Source organism: Cherax quadricarinatus, chromosome 19 (assembly GCF_038502225.1).
Source record: "Cherax quadricarinatus isolate ZL_2023a chromosome 19, ASM3850222v1, whole genome shotgun sequence".
Lineage (NCBI taxonomy): Eukaryota > Metazoa > Arthropoda > Malacostraca > Decapoda > Parastacidae > Cherax > Cherax quadricarinatus.
This window is the reverse complement of record NC_091310.1, coordinates 38059097-38074692: the sequence shown is the minus strand read 5'-3', so window position 1 is coordinate 38074692 and position 15596 is coordinate 38059097. Positions and strand designations below refer to the sequence as shown.

The following is a 15596-nucleotide window of genomic DNA, read 5'->3' as shown; positions in this document are numbered from 1 at the left end:
CATAGTACGAGGAGGAGGGTGAACCTCCACACTTGTAATAGAGCCAGAGAGAGGGGAAGAACTAGGCACAGAGACTGGAAAGGTAAAATGCAGAGGTGGAAGAAGGGAAGGAGGGGGCAAAGAAGATTTGAGCAACGGGGATTTTTTGGACTTCTGAGAAGTAGAGGGGCGATTGGTATGAGGTGTCGTACGAGGTCTTGTTGATATCGGGGCTTGTGAGGAAGGACGCGAAGATGTGAAAACAGACTGAGGTGTTGTAGTAGGGACGTCAGAGCCCAGGACAGCAAAAGAATTAGATACCAGAGTGGCTATGGGAGGGGTAACCACAGAGGAGGCTGCAGAAGATGGGACCCCAGAAGTTGGGGGACGTTTTGAAACATGAGAATAAGAAACACGGGGTAGTCTCCCTTGGAGGCGGAGATGGGAAACTCCCATAGCATAAGGGAGACCTTCTGCCTCTTTGAGGAACGGATTTCGTGCTCATTTAAGTAGACCTGGCAACGGCGAGAGTACGAAGGGTGAGCCTCATGACAATTAAGGCAAGAGGGAGGTCGACTGCAAGTCGTATTAGAATGGTCGTCGGCACCACAGACTGGGCATTCGGCTATAGATCTGCAATATTTTGCTGGGTGACCAAAGCACCAGCAATTTCTACACTGTTGTGGTGTAGAGATCACCTTTTGAACTTGTAACTGATGTCCCGCGACAGAAGCAGAGGACGGAAGTTCATGACTGTCGAAAGTTAATCGAGCCACATTGCAAGGGTATTGTCTCTGCCCGCGGGCAGGAAGGACATAAGTGTCTACTTTGAGGAGTGGGAGATCCTGGAGTTCCAGCTGTTCAAAAATGTCATTGTCACATGTCTGGAAATTCTGTTGGACTATGGTATGGGGCAGAATGACAGTACCACTACAAGAATTGAGAGAAAGGTGTAGTATCGATATGCGAAAGGAGAGAAAGATCATGAGCTTGGGTAGCATTCTGGACAGCGATGATGCGCGTACCTCTCTTTGAGAGCATGGAATGAAATATCTCTACCAACATGGCGCAGGAGCGCTTTGCCCATACTATGGTCGGAAAGATAGACAGCAGAAGAAGTCGGTCTTAAAGTAAAGAATTTAGTCCATTGTGTGGTCCGAAACTGAATGTGGAGAGGGAGTGCATGACGTGTCAGTCTTTTCCGAGTAGAATGGGAAGGTAACGAAGTAACATCATCAGGAGATTATCGTTGGCGTTTAGAAGTGGGATCAGAGTTGGTCCGACGTGGGACGGGCTGGCAATTTGAAAATTGCCGCACCGTAGAGGGAGAGGCCGGAAGCATAGTCAAAGGAGAGCGGAGGTCAGACAAATCGAAAGAGTCAGTCGAAACCCTGGTACCTGAAGCAGGTGAGGAAACAGCACCAGCAAGAGGTACAGGGGCCTTAGGAGTGTCCGAAGAGTGGTCAAAAAACGAGGCAGGGTCAGAATGGGGTGTGGTATAAAGAAGGGGCCTGGGGGTAGTAGGTTCATGGACTGGGTTCTCCATGGTTAGGTTACTCCTTTTCTTTTTGTTTTTAAGAAAAAAAAGGAAAATGAAAATTAGGAGGAATGAAAGGGCCAGAAATCTCCCTCTGTGCCCAAGAAGACCTCAGCACCGCAAGTAGCGCAGATGCAGCATGGAGCCCGTACCATACCCTACCCTTCATGCCAGTAAACCAGCAGTCCGGGATAGCAACCTCACATCTGCCGAGCTACCTCGGTGGACAAAAGAGGGCGGCCGGATATCCGCCACAAAGCATACCTCCTTCAGCCACCACCCCCGGAATCCGAAAGGTGGCTTCCAGAGATGCACCCGTCGCCCGAAAGACACCCAAAGCCACCCTCCGGGATACCGGAGAGGGATCGGGACATCCCCAGGCGATCCGGATTCCACTGCAAACTACGCCACCACCAAGAACCTCAACGGAATGGGATGGACCCCGGTACCCTTTCCCCTACCTAGGAACTAGCGCGCCTGTGGGAAAAATCCCAAAGGCCGAAAAGAGGAAGGGCAAAAGGGAGGGGTGAGGAGAAGGAAAAAGGGGAGGATGGGATTGGGGGGTAATTAGGTTCGGTCTGAGGAAGGAGACCGACAGGTCTAATTCCTCAGACCAAGAGCCTCTTTGCCATGCCAAGGAGCCCCCCTTGAAGAGGAATACAGTGCAAAGTCGCTGTTTTAAACACACTGTGTGCTGCAGGATTTTTTTTACTGTGCACACTGATTACATAGACCCATTCTTTCAAATGTAGGCCTACCAGCTTTCTCTCGCTAGATTTGAAGGCGCTAGAATTTAGGCGTACTAGTATGTCAACCCTGGTGTGTAAGCCATACTAGTATGTCAGAAACCCTGAAAGGGTTAAAATACAATATTTTTGTCTGGTGGAGGAAAGGATATGTACAGTCACAATGACTCTTATGTAGTTGATAGGATTTAAACCCTGTTAACCAATCATCCTTACCAACATGGCATCCAGCTAGAAGAAAATGCATATAGAAATGTATGAAACTAATGTGAATAGTAGGAAAAACTAAAGTTGAAAAAGCATAGTATGACTGCATAATTGAGTCGAGCAGGATTCATGCGATGGAGAAAGACTTGAAATAGAATCAGTAAAGCATGGTTATTGGACACATTTTGATCTTGATACCTAATTTATTTCAAATGTGGAGTGATCAAATTCCCAGGCTAGCGTGCCAGTCTGGAATTTTACGAGTCTCTAACCGTGAGTTCAAGCCCCGCCCATGGTATGATTTATTTCTAATAAACATGTCCTAGTTGCTTTGTGTCTTTCTCCACTGCTTGTCAGTGTTGTATACCTTTATATCCAGGATTCATGTGAAAGGAATGAGAGTAGCTTCTGGGAACAGTTATTGAGGAGTACAGTGGACCCCCGGTTAACGATATTTTTTCACTCCAGAAGTATGTTCAGGTGCCAGTAGTGACCGAATTTGTTCCCATAAGGAATATTGTGAAGTAGATTAGTCCATTTCAGACCCCCAAACATACACGTACAAACGCACTTACATAAATACACTTACATAATTGGTCGCATTTTGGAGGTGATCGTTATGCGGGGGTCCACTGTATATGAAAGATTTCTCAAGTGCATAGGGGCTGAAAAATGCTGAAGCAAGAGGCTGGTTAGCGCAGGCTGGAATTTTTTTGTTGCACTTACATGGTGGGGAATAAGTTTTAATATGAATGATTAAATTCAAGATTTGTTGCATTATATTTAAAATAATATCACTTCAAGGGTGATTTGAAGTTGCCCTCCCCTTCTTGGATCAAATTGGATTCCCTCCCATTACCCAAGTCCCTCCCCATGAATGTAATAATCGAGAGAATGTAGTGAGCAAAATTTCCAGAGGTGAATATTTTCATCATTTATACTTGTGCAGTAAATAATCTATTTTATTCGGGGAGGCAGTCTGGTTCAATCTAAGGAAGGGGAGGATAAGTCCATTTCCTTGTATCAAGAACATGTCAGACCATCTCTGTTGAAGGGGTATATAGATGAGCAACGAGTAGGTTTTAGGTGGTTGGGGCTTGGGCATCCAACAGGTGTGTGAGAGCATGGTGGATTATGAGTGGAGAGAAATGGTTTCAGGGAATTGACATGCTGTTGGAGGGTAAGAAAGTTGACATGGGAAGGGATTCAGTGAAGTAGGTTTGCCAGACAGTCCTGAAGGTGGGAAGTAGAATGCCTGCTCTCTGGAGGAGGGGTGGAGATGTTATGGTTTGGAGTATTACTTAAATTGTGATTTCTGCATATTTTTGGCAAGACAGCTATTGAATAAGACAAATGGTTTCATTTTAATGGGTCACCCTACCTTGGTGGGAGATGACTGATGTGTTAAGGAAAAAAAAAAAGTATTGTTGGAAAACCCCATTAGTATTTTAATTTGTTGCAGCAATATGATATATTTAGCCTTCTAGAGTATTCATTTGTACTGATCTTCCTCTTTAAATAGATACAAACAGGATGAAGATGGCTTTTATAGAATCCAAACAGTTAGATATGAAAGCATTGAACAAACACAGGAAATGTTAAATGAGGAAGAAGAGAATACTTTGCAAGAGGAAGAAGTGGATTCACCTCAGCCATCATTACCTCCATCTCCATCTCCACCATCACAAAACATTAAGACTGGCTGGCTACCATACAAGAGCACTAAGCGAGAATACGTGTATTCTGTGAGTAATTGAATCTATCTGTATTCATCAATAATTGTCTGAGTTTATGGGGAGAGTGAGATTCCAATGATTCTTTATTTTCTTTAAAAGAAATGAAAGAGCCTGTTCTTGTCTACCCTGTTTATGCCAAGAGTATTTTTGTTGTCCTCATTGTATCCCGTATCTTCCTATGATGGATGGTCTAACTCCCTTTTTACAGTAACTTGTGTGCTACTATTGGTATTCTGTTTGTATACTTTAAGTAATCACAGTTCAGCATGTAAATAAGCTTTCAGCAACTTAATATTATAATAAAAAAAAGTTATTAAAAATAGCAGTAGGAAGGAGCATAGGGTGATGTTAGGCTTAACTGTGGTAGCCCATAGCACCCCCCCCCACACACATGCATGTGTCCTTGTTTATCAAAGAATGAGTGTACCAACTAAACTGATGTACAAATGCAGATAAAGTAGGTACTGCATACACATTACATCCAGATTCCTTTTAACCTTGATTAGGGAAAGGAAGATAAGCAGAGGGGATATAAATACTTGTAGGAGTCTTTCTCATGGACATGAGCAGTTCCATGTCAACCCAGAATATACAAGTCATTTATTTTCAAAAAATTAAAGTTTAACTGAATTGGTGCACGGTATAAACAAGGTACTAAATTCACACTGTATTTAGTTTACTCTCATTGTAGCCCTGATTATGGAAGGAAGCGAAGGATATATAAATCTTGGAGTTCCTCTGTTTGTATATAAACTATCTCCAGTATCCTCGCATTTTTAATCCTGATGATATCAAGGATATGAAAAAACTTCACTTGTTGAATATGTAGGAAATAACTAACTTGATCACATTTGTTAGTTTTCTTGAGACTCCTGTGATTAACAATTGACAGTACAGGAGGACCCCTGTATCCACGGGGGATATAGTAGGGCTCCACTTTATGGTGTTCCGTTAATACAGACATTTAAAATCATGACCGAAACTCGCTATACGGCTCCTCCCACCTGACTTTCTAATAGTTACCATGCCCCATCCAGTTTGTTTACATTCTCCGTGAGCACCGCATCTCTACATTATGTCTAAAACACATGAAATTTTGGAAATTTTTCAAAGTTATTTCATGTTTTATATTTACTGATAATTATACTCTTGTGTACCTGTACCTAGATAAACTTGCACACTGTGCTGGCGTGCAGATACACATTAAAATCACTAAGAGTGTCTTATTTGTCTCGAGGACGATATAATAATGATTATTGCATATTATCACCGAGGCGCATTAAATGTAGTATATTACATTAATATAAACATTTTCATTAATCCATTTTTTTTTTCAAAATCATATAATGAACACGATAAATACACCCCACAGTAGAATAAATTAACATTAATATGAGATGTTATGTGTATGAATCAAACCCAGACATGTTCATCTGCTTTTTTACTTCTGCATCTCTCTGTTTGCTCACCTTTCACCCTATATTAAGACTACAGATGTTTTAAGGTAAGTAATGAGTGTACTGTATGTGCATTTTATCGCTCTAGTCCACTTTAAATGTCGTAGTACTGTATTACGTGTGGGTGGGGTGGCCTGGCTGGCTACCATACCTACCACCCCTGACTTACAATAAATACTACTCACCTCGCATCCTACTTTAAGACTACAAATGTTTTAAGGTAAGTAATTAGTGTTGTGCATGTGTATTTTTTTAATGCCTAGTTCTATTGCTAATACATGTTAGTATAAACTTATTATAAATGACATTCTGCTTTCTGGCAATAGCCTGGAACCTGACCTGCTGTGCAAGTGGGCCTCTACTGTACATTCCAAGACCTACTGCTGATAGTAGTGAACCTATATTTAAAGTAATTTTTTGTTTATATACATACATATGATAAAGTTTAATTGATAAATTATGCACAAGTGGAGAATTAGCACTTTCCACTGATGGGAAACACTTCACGACTTCTCTTAGGCTTTGAAGAAATGTCACCATCACACTTTTGTACCTTGTTGTTATTAAGCAAAATTAAGGGTTATTTTTTGGGCTAGGTTAAACCACGGAAACCAAACCCACAGATATAGCGGTCCTACTGTACAGCCTCTCCTCATTTGGCAACATGCGTACTTGTTTACCAACGACTCGGACTTAAGGTGGGCTCTCTGACTGGTATACATATCTAAATAATGTATGTCAGAGCTGATTTCCTCTATTCTGTATATTACAGTATACAGTACACTACTGCATAAATGGTGCAAAGGTGACATTAAAACAATATCAAAGTGTTGACACAAATCCACTACCATTATGGTATGCTCCTCACTTAGTGATGAATTCATTTACGAATGTGGTCTTTGGAACGGAACTCAGTCATTAAGCGAGGAGAGGCTGTATACTGTGGCAGCAGTGCTGCAAGATTATTTCTTCACTCATTTACTTACTGTGCTTTCCACACACTAATATCAGTTGCTAACGTAAGTGAATGACTGTTAATGGCACTGTAACATGTAGTTAATTATGGGTCACTAGCATTATATAATCTAGCTCATATATGTAATTATATTTTTAAAGGGATGGCCGGTAAGCCAGCTGAAGGCCTGTCAAATCACCAAAAATTGCAGTGGAGGATTGTCATATTACCAAGACCTGCATCTGGAAACAATTTCCCTGTTTCTTGACAGGGTTTTTAATGACTTTTCTCTATATTTAGTCATAAAACCAGTCATGATTGTGTCTTAATTGATGGTCTGCTGTATTTTGTTTATCTTGTGACCACACAAAGGTATTATACAGCATTAGAATTATATTAAGTTTGTTCTAAATGTTTAATTTTTTTTTTTAATTTCAGAATGATTTGGAAAAACGTGTTAATTTGAAGCCACCTAGAAGTGTAAAAACTATTGAATATCAAGAAATAATTCTCCCATCAGAATTTTAGCTACCTACTGTGACCATGGAGAGAGTTTCCTAAACTGAATTGTGCATTGCATCTTTCAAGGAAACTGATCAAAAAGCGCTAAACTCACAAGGGTCATACAACACTTAAGTAATAGCAAAAGAAATAGTTACATTGCGACATTAGATTGAACTAAATATGTACATTAAAATGCTTGCTTCATCGTACTGTGATTACCTCCTTTAAAATTTCTTTTGCTGTGATATAAAATGTATTTGCTTTTATAAAGTAATAAAATGTAGAGTTAGCAATTTTTTACATACATGAAAAATGGTTACTGAAATTATATTGGTTGGGGTATTGTGCAGTACTTTATATATTTTGCTTGTTCCACTTCAGGCAATTATTCTAATCAAAACCAAGCTATGGTCATAGCTCTGTCACTTCAACATAATTACAATTTATAAATGCAAATAATATGAATGTTGATGAACAGTTGTTAACCCCTTGCCTGTGTCAACCCCAAATACCGAGGTGTCTCCTGGTGTTGCAAAATTTTCTTATGCAATGATAGAGAATCTTTTCCCGATTGTAACGACACCAAAAATGAAATTTGATGGAAAACTGACGTAATTATGTTCTCGAAGTTAGCGACAGCGATATTTACGAATTGGCGATTTCGCCCACTTTGAGGCCTATTTTCGGCTAATTCCATTGTTCCAGTCGACCAAACTGCTATTTCTTTAGAGCATTTTCTATCGATTGAGTAAAAGAAACTGCCCATTTACTTATTTCAACTACCCAGTAACGTGATCAGAAATTTGCTATTTGGCCATTTTCACAAAAATTAAAAAATATGAGAATTTCAAAATAGGGTCCTGGATGAACAATGCAAACATTTCTGGCTCTAAAATAGCATTTTGTTTGTTCATCAGTCACGTCTCCAGGCCCCTCTGATGTTACTCTTGCTTTCTATTTTGAATTTTTATTCAAACAAAAAATAGATTTACTGTTATGCAGACTACTGCAATATTGTAATAATTGTATAAATGTCAACCCATTCATGACTGCATATTAGAATGGCTACTTGGACATTTATTGGAAAATTACATTTGTTTACTTTTGAACATTGGCAAGAATCAAGTTTTTCCTGCTTTGAGCTCCATTTCAAGGCTCTTTTCATAGTAAAACCAATCAAAATCACCTCTATTTCTGTGTTTTCCATTCTATCAAATGAGACCAAGAAAACAATACAACCATAAATACATGAAAATAGGCCACAAAGTCAGCATTTTAATTAAAAAAATTGACAGTTTTTTTTTCTCCTATGCATTGCATGCTGCAGGAATTTTTTTTATATGGTGCACACTGACCACAGACCCATTTTCTCGCATGTGGGCCTACCAGCTTTCTCCTGCTGGATTTGAAGCTGCTAGAATTTACGAGTACTCAGTGGAACCTCAAATATCGAACTTAATCCGTTTCAGGAGTTAGTTCTAAATTCAAAAAGTCTGAAATTTGAAGCAATGTCCCATAAGAAATAATGGAAATACAATCAACCCGTTCCAGAAACCCAAAAATATTCATAAAAAAATTTACACTTTATAGATTAATTATAGTTTTACATACAACAAATGGTGTTCATTTATGTATTAATAAATTTAAATAAACATTTAAAATAACATTTTACTTACCTTTATTGAAGATTGGTGATGGCATCTAGAAGATAGGGAGGAGGAGTTGGGGTTAGTGTTTGGAAGGAGAATGCCCCTCCATGATGACTTCAGGTATCAAAGCCCTCTGGGGTTACTTCCCTTCTGTCTTTTAATGCCACTAGGACCAGCTTGAGTCACAGGACCCCTGTCTCAAAATAACCATCCACAGTTATTTTGAGAGATTGAGAGATTTCCCTAAAATAGGATATGGTTCTATCACTGAACTTATTGCAAAGATGGCTTGTTTCAGCTTGCTCAGGGTGGTACTTCTCCACAAACATTTGGACATCATTACACTTCTGTATTATTTTCTTCACATTATTATTATTATAATCAAAAAGAAGCACTAAGCCACAAGGGCTATACAGCGCTGCAGGGTAGGGAAGGAAGCGAGGGTATTGGATGGCAGAAGGGAGGAGGGATGATCAGTAGGTTACAGAAAACAGCGGGGCAGGGGATAGTACGGGGGTAGAGGGTAGCAAGAGATTGAAGTAGAAAGGGCTGAAGGTATCAGAATTTGTGAAGTAAGTCGGTTGTTGTCAAAAAGTCAATGAGAGTGTCTGGATGAAAGGTGGGTCCATCAGCGAGAAGGGAAGGTCGAGAGAGAGCAGCAGAGCGAAGACGACGACGGAGGTAAATTCTGCGTGCTCGTTGATAAAGTGGGCAGTCCAACAGAATGTGGCCGACTGATAATGGAACTTGGCAATTCTCACAGAGAGGAGCAGGGTGCCTCTCCATGAGATATCCATGAGTAAGACGAGCCATAGAGGTACAAAGGATGATCGGAGATGACAGAGCGTCTAGTGAAAGTAATTTGGTGGGTTTTAGTGCTGGAAAATTTAAACCCATGTGTGGTGGCCCAATTGGAAACACGGTCAACTGCATGCTGGAGAGAAACTGTAATCAGGTGACAGTCAGCGCCTGCACAGGCAATATCGAAGTCATCAACATAGAGTGATGACCAAATATTTGATGGAAGACTAGAGGCCAAATCATTAATAGCAAGGAGAAAAAGTGTTGTGCTCAGAACACATCCCTGGGGGACACCTTCAGCTTGGATAAAGTCCGGGGAGAGCACATTATTAACCCGAACACGGAAATGCCTGTTAGTTAAAAAGTTCTTAAGGAAGGATGGTAGATTGCCTCGAAGGCCTAAGGAGTGGGCTTGGGCTAAAATATTATACCTCCAAGTTGTCATATGCCTTCTCAAGGTCAAAAAATATGGCAACTGAGTGGTTATTCGCAAAGGCATTACGAACATACGTATCCAAGCGTAGTAATGGATCTATGGTAGAATGTCCCTTACAAAAGCCATATTGACGAGTGGAGAGACTGTTGTGTGTCTCTAAATACCACACTAAACGTCTATTTACTAGGCGTTCCATCACTTTGCAAACTGCACTGGTAAGAGCAATGGGACGATAGTGGGAGGTTTCATGTCCCGTAGTGCCTGGTTTGCGGAAAGGGAGAACAATGGCGGATTTCCACAGCTGTGGAAGAACTCCTTGTGACCAAATAAGATTGTAAAGGTGTAATAGGACTGCAAGGGCTGACTGATGTAAATGTTGTAGCATACGAATATGAATGTCGTCGGGCCCAGCTGCCGATGATCGGCAAGCTGAGTGTGTTGCCTCCAGTTCTTGAAGTGTAAAAGGCACATTATACTGTTCTCTGAGAGAAGAAAAGTCCAAGGGTGCTAACTCTCTGGCAGACTTTGAGGAAAGAAATGAGGGGCATAGATGGAGTCCCTGAGAAATATGGACCAGATGATTGCCAATTTCATTGGCAACATCTAGTGGGTTTGCTATATCAACACCGGCAACCCGCAGAACAGGAGCCGGGTCAGGAGAATATTTACCACTCAGTTTTCGTACTTTTTTCCAGACTGCACTCAGAGGAAGCAGAGGTGATGGTGGGGAGACAATCTCGTCAGCAAGTGCATTTAGCGTCACGGATGACACGGCGAGCGATCGCACGCTTCTGCTTAAAATCAAGAAGTCTCTGTGGTTCTATTGTACCGGTACCTGCCCCATGCAGCGCGTTTCAAACGTACTGCACGAGCACAAGCAGGAGACCACCAAGGCACGCATTTCTGAGAATGCCTGCCCGAAGTTTGGGGTATAGAATGAGAAACTGCGGTTAAAACGGAGGACGAGAAGAGGTGTAAAAGCTCATCGATGGAGGACGAAGAAGGAACCTCTCTAAAAACAGTTTGGTGTGAGTAAAGGTTCCAATTTGCCTGATCAAATTGCCAGCGTGGGATGCGAAGAGGTGGTGAATATGAAGGGGAAGTAAGAATGATTGGGAAATGATCGCTGTCATGCAAGTCCGGAAGAACAGACCAAGTGAAGTCTAATGCGGCGGAGGAAGAGCAGACAGAGATCGATGCAAGAGAGTGTGTGAGTCCGAGGATCAAAATGGGTGCGAGTACCTGTATTTAAAACATGGAGGGGGTGGGTGGCAAGAAAAGCCTCTAACTGAATGCCACAGGAATCACAGTGAGACCCCCCAGAGGAAATGGTGGCCATTAAAATCACCAAGTAACAGAATCGGTGGTGGTAATGACGAAACAAGAAAGGCAATATCCGGAATAGATAATGCCCGAGAAGGAGAGAGATATAAAGAACAGAGCGTATACCACCTATGCAAGTGGATACGGGCTGCTGTGTAATGCAGCGAAGTACGAACAAATAGCTGATGGTATGGAATATCAGTGTGTAGAAGAAGGGCACTTTCATTAAAGGTCCCATCAGGAAAAAGGATCTGAAGAATACAATAAATTATAGCCTAAGATGGGAGAGATAACAGCAGTGTAATTTTGGTTCCTGTAAGCAAACACCAACAGGGGAAAACTGGGAGAGTAACATCTGAAGCTCACCCCGATTACTCTTGAGGCCGCGTATATTCCACTGTAAATAGGCCATGATTGGCAATGATAAAGATACCTGAAATCCGCAGGTAAGGGTTCCTACGGACTAAAGGGGTTAGAAAAGTCCACATGCAGAGGCAGTGGAAAACGTTCAAGCAGCGAAGGAACGGTGCGCTGTGAAGAAAGGAGTTGCGCAGATGGAGTAGAGGAGAGATAAGGAGCGGAGGGTGGATCAGTGTCCATTGATGGTTTGGTCTCTGCAATATATTCAGAGATTGCTTCAAGTGTTTCAGAATTCAGAGACGTCGTATGGAAGACAATATTGGGAATGGTAGGGGGAGGATGAGTAAAGATTGGAACTGTAATGGACTGTACCAAGGTAGGGGGGGGGCGAAAGGGTGGAGGGAACTGGAGAAGCATGGAAGGGGACAGAAGAGGCAGAAACCTGGGAGGTGGCAAAAGAGGAAGAAACTTGGGAGGGAACAGGGGAGGAAGGTACAGTACGAGGAGGAGGGTGAACCTCTACACTTGTAACAGAGCCAGTGAGAGGGGGAGAACCAGGTACAGAGACAGGGAAGGGAAAATGAGGAGGTGGAAGATAGGAAGGTGTTAACGGACCTTTTTTTGACTTTTGAGAAGTAGAGGGACGATTGGGAGGAGGTGTCATACAAGATCTCGTCGCTACTGAGGCTTGTGAGAGAGAACTCGAAGAAGCAAGATCAGACCGAGACGTTGAAGTAGGGACGTCTGAGCCGAGGACAGCAAAAGAATTAGCTACAGGAGTGACTATGGGAGAGGTAACCACAGAGGTGGGTGCAGAAGATGGGATACCAGAAGTGGGGGGACGTTTTGAAACACGAGAATAAGAAACACGAGGTAGTCTCCCTTGGAGGCGGAGATGAGAAACTGCCATGGCATAAGGGAGACCTTCTGCCTCTTTGAGGTAACGGATTTCCCGCTCGTTTAAGTAGACTTGACAACGGCGAGAGTACGAAGGGCGAGCCTCATGACAATTAAGGCAAGAGGGAGGTCGATTGCAAGACGTATTAGAATGGTCATCGGCACTACAGACTGGGCATTCGGCGATAGATCTGCAATATTTCGCTGGATGGCCAAATCGCCAGCAATTTCTACACTGTTGCGGTGTAGGGATCACCTTTCGAACTTGTAACCGATGTCCTGCTACATAAACTGAGGATGGGAGTTCACGGCTGTCAAAAGTTAAACGAGCCACATTGCTAGGGTATCGTCTCCGCCCACAGGCAGGAAGAACGTAAGTGTCTACCTTGAGGATTGGAAGATCTTGGAGTTCCAGCTGTTCAAGAATGTCAGTGCCACATGTCTGGAAATTTTGTTGAACTATGGTATGGGGCAGAATGACGGTACCACTACAAGAATTGAGGGAATGATGCTTTTCAATAGTTATGGGAACAGTATCAATATGGGAAAGACGAGAAAGCTCATGAGCCTGGGTAGCATTCTGTACGGTGACGATGTGCGTACCACTCTTAAGAGCATGAAAAGAAATATCTTTACCAACATGGCATAGGAGTGCCTTGCCAATACTGTGGTCAGAAAGACAGGCAGTAGAGGAAGTCGGTCGTAAAGTGAAGAATTTAGTCCATTGTGCAGTCTGAAACCGAGCGTGGAAAGATAGTGAAGGACGTGTCGATCTTTTCTGAGAAGAACGAGAAGGTGGAGAAGTATCATCAGCAGGTAATTGTCGTTTAGGCGTGGGACCAGAGTTGGTCCGACGTGGAACGGGCCGGCAATTCGAAAATTGCCGCACCGTAGAGGCCGGAAGCATAGTCAGGAGAGCGAAGGTCAGATAAATCTAAGGAGTCAGTCGAGGCCTCAGTACCTGAAGCGGGTGAGGAAACAGCACCGGCAAGAGGTACAGAGGCATGAGGAGTGTCTGAAGAGTGGTCCAAAGACGAGGTGGGGTCAGAACGGGGTGCGGTATCAAGAAGGGGCCCGGGGGTAGCAGGTTCATGGACTAGGGCTGTCATGGTTAGGTTACTTCTTTCTTTTTGTTTAAGAAAAAAAAGAAAATAAAAAAAGAAAAAAAGGGGGGGACCAGGGAGGGATAGTTCCTAGGAGGAATGAAAGGGCCAGAAATCTCCCTCCGCGCCCCAGAGGACCTCAGCACCGCAAGTAGCGCAGATGCAGCATGGAACCCGTGCCATACCCTACCCATCATGCCAGTAAACCGGCAATCCGGGATAGCAACCTCACATCTGCCGAGCTACCTCGGTGGACAAAAGAGAGGGCGGCCGGAAATCCGCCACAAAGCATACCTCCTTCGGCCACTACCCCCGGAATCCGAAAGGTGGCTTCCAGAGATACACCCGTCGCCCGAGAGACACCCAAAGCCACCCTCCGGGATACCGGAGAGGGATCAGGGCATCCCCAGGCAATCCAGATTCCACGGCAAACTACGCCACCGCCAAGAACCTCAACGGAATGGGATGGACCCCGGTACCCTTTCCCCTACCTAGGAACTAGAGTGCCCGTGGAGAAAAAAAAAAACAAAAAGGAAAGGCAAAAGGGAGGGGTGGGGAGGAGGAGGAGGAGGAGGAAAGGAAAAAAGGGAGGATGGGATAGGGAATGGGGGATTGGGGGGTAATTAGGTTCGGTCTGAGGAAGTAGACAGACAGGTCTAATTCCTCAGACCAAGAGCCTCTTCACCATGCCAAGGAGCCCCCCTTGAAGAGGATTTCCTTCACATCTGTGGTGTTTCTCACTTTCCACAAGGGTACCACTAGCAAGTTTCTTTTTGCCTATTGTAGCTTATTTCACAGTCCCACAAGCACTAAACAATGAAAAAATCTATATGTTTGAATGAGAGTTGCAGGTTAGTGTTCACTCAAGCATTAACAAAACCAGACTGGCTCGCAGTGCCTGCACGGGGACGCTGACAGAGCGGGCTGCCAGAGAGGTCCAGTAACCGGTGGTTCGAAAATAGGGGCGAGTTCGATAATAGGGACAAAGTTGGTTCGAAAAAAAAGTTCTTTTCGAAGAGTTCGACAAGCGATATGTTCGAAATTTGAGGTTCCACTGTATGTGCGTCAAAAACGGTGGCTCATAAGATGTATATATACAACCAAAACAGTTGAAGGGTTAAAGTAGTTTATGCAGACTGATCAAAAAAAAGCAGTGAATTTTTTTTTTTACTGAAAAAAAAAAAAAAAAAAAAAAAAAAAAAAAAAAAAAAAAAAAAAAAAAAAAAAAATGCACAAATAGCCCACGCACAGCTTATTATGTTTTGGTCTGACTTGGACCATTTGCGTATTGAAAATGAATAGCTTTTTACAAGGGGTACCTAGAGGTTGGTGAAGGACTGGAGAAATGAGCCATCCTGCCTTACCTCAGCTTTCAGTTTGCCTCCTCTTCAAGGGGGGCTCCTTGGCGTGGTGAAGAGGCTCTTGGTCTGAGGAATTAGACCTATCGGTCTTCTTCCTCAGACCGAACCTAATTACCCCCCAATCTCCCCTCCCCTATCCCATCCTCCCCATCCTCCCCTTTTTCCTTTCCTCCTCCTCCTCCCCACTCCTCCCTTTTGCCCTTCCTCTTTTTGTCCTTTGGGATTTCTCCCACAGGCACGCTAGTTCCTAGGTAGAGGAAAGGACACCGGGGTCGATCCCATTCCGTTGAGGTTTCTTGGCGGTGGCGTAGTTTGCCGTGGAATCTGGATTGCCTAGGGATGTCCCGATCCCTCTCCGGTATCCCGGAGTAGCTTTGGGTGTCTTTTGGGCGACGGGTGTATCTCTGGAAGCCACCTTTCGGATTCCGGGGGTGGTGGCTGAAGGAGGTATGCTTTGTGGCGGATATCCGGCCGCCCTCTCTTTTGTCCACCGAGGTAGCTCGGCAGATGTGAGGTTGCTATCCCAGATTGCTGGTTTACTGGCA

At 43.2% G+C, this 15596-nt stretch overlaps 1 protein-coding gene across 1 annotated transcript in view; it reads left to right on the top strand.

The window, feature by feature from the left end:
- Window positions 1-7289, top strand: part of LOC128688300 (histone H4 transcription factor) — a 37749-nt gene extending 30460 nt beyond the window's left edge. Inside the window, exons 10-11 of the mRNA XM_053776061.2 lie at window positions 3992-4214; window positions 7056-7289. Coding sequence (XP_053632036.1) covers window positions 3992-4214; window positions 7056-7145 — 313 coding nt within the window. The 3' untranslated portion in view covers window positions 7146-7289. The remainder of the gene's footprint in view (window positions 1-3991; window positions 4215-7055) is intronic.
- Window positions 7290-15596: the final 8307 nt, after the last annotated feature.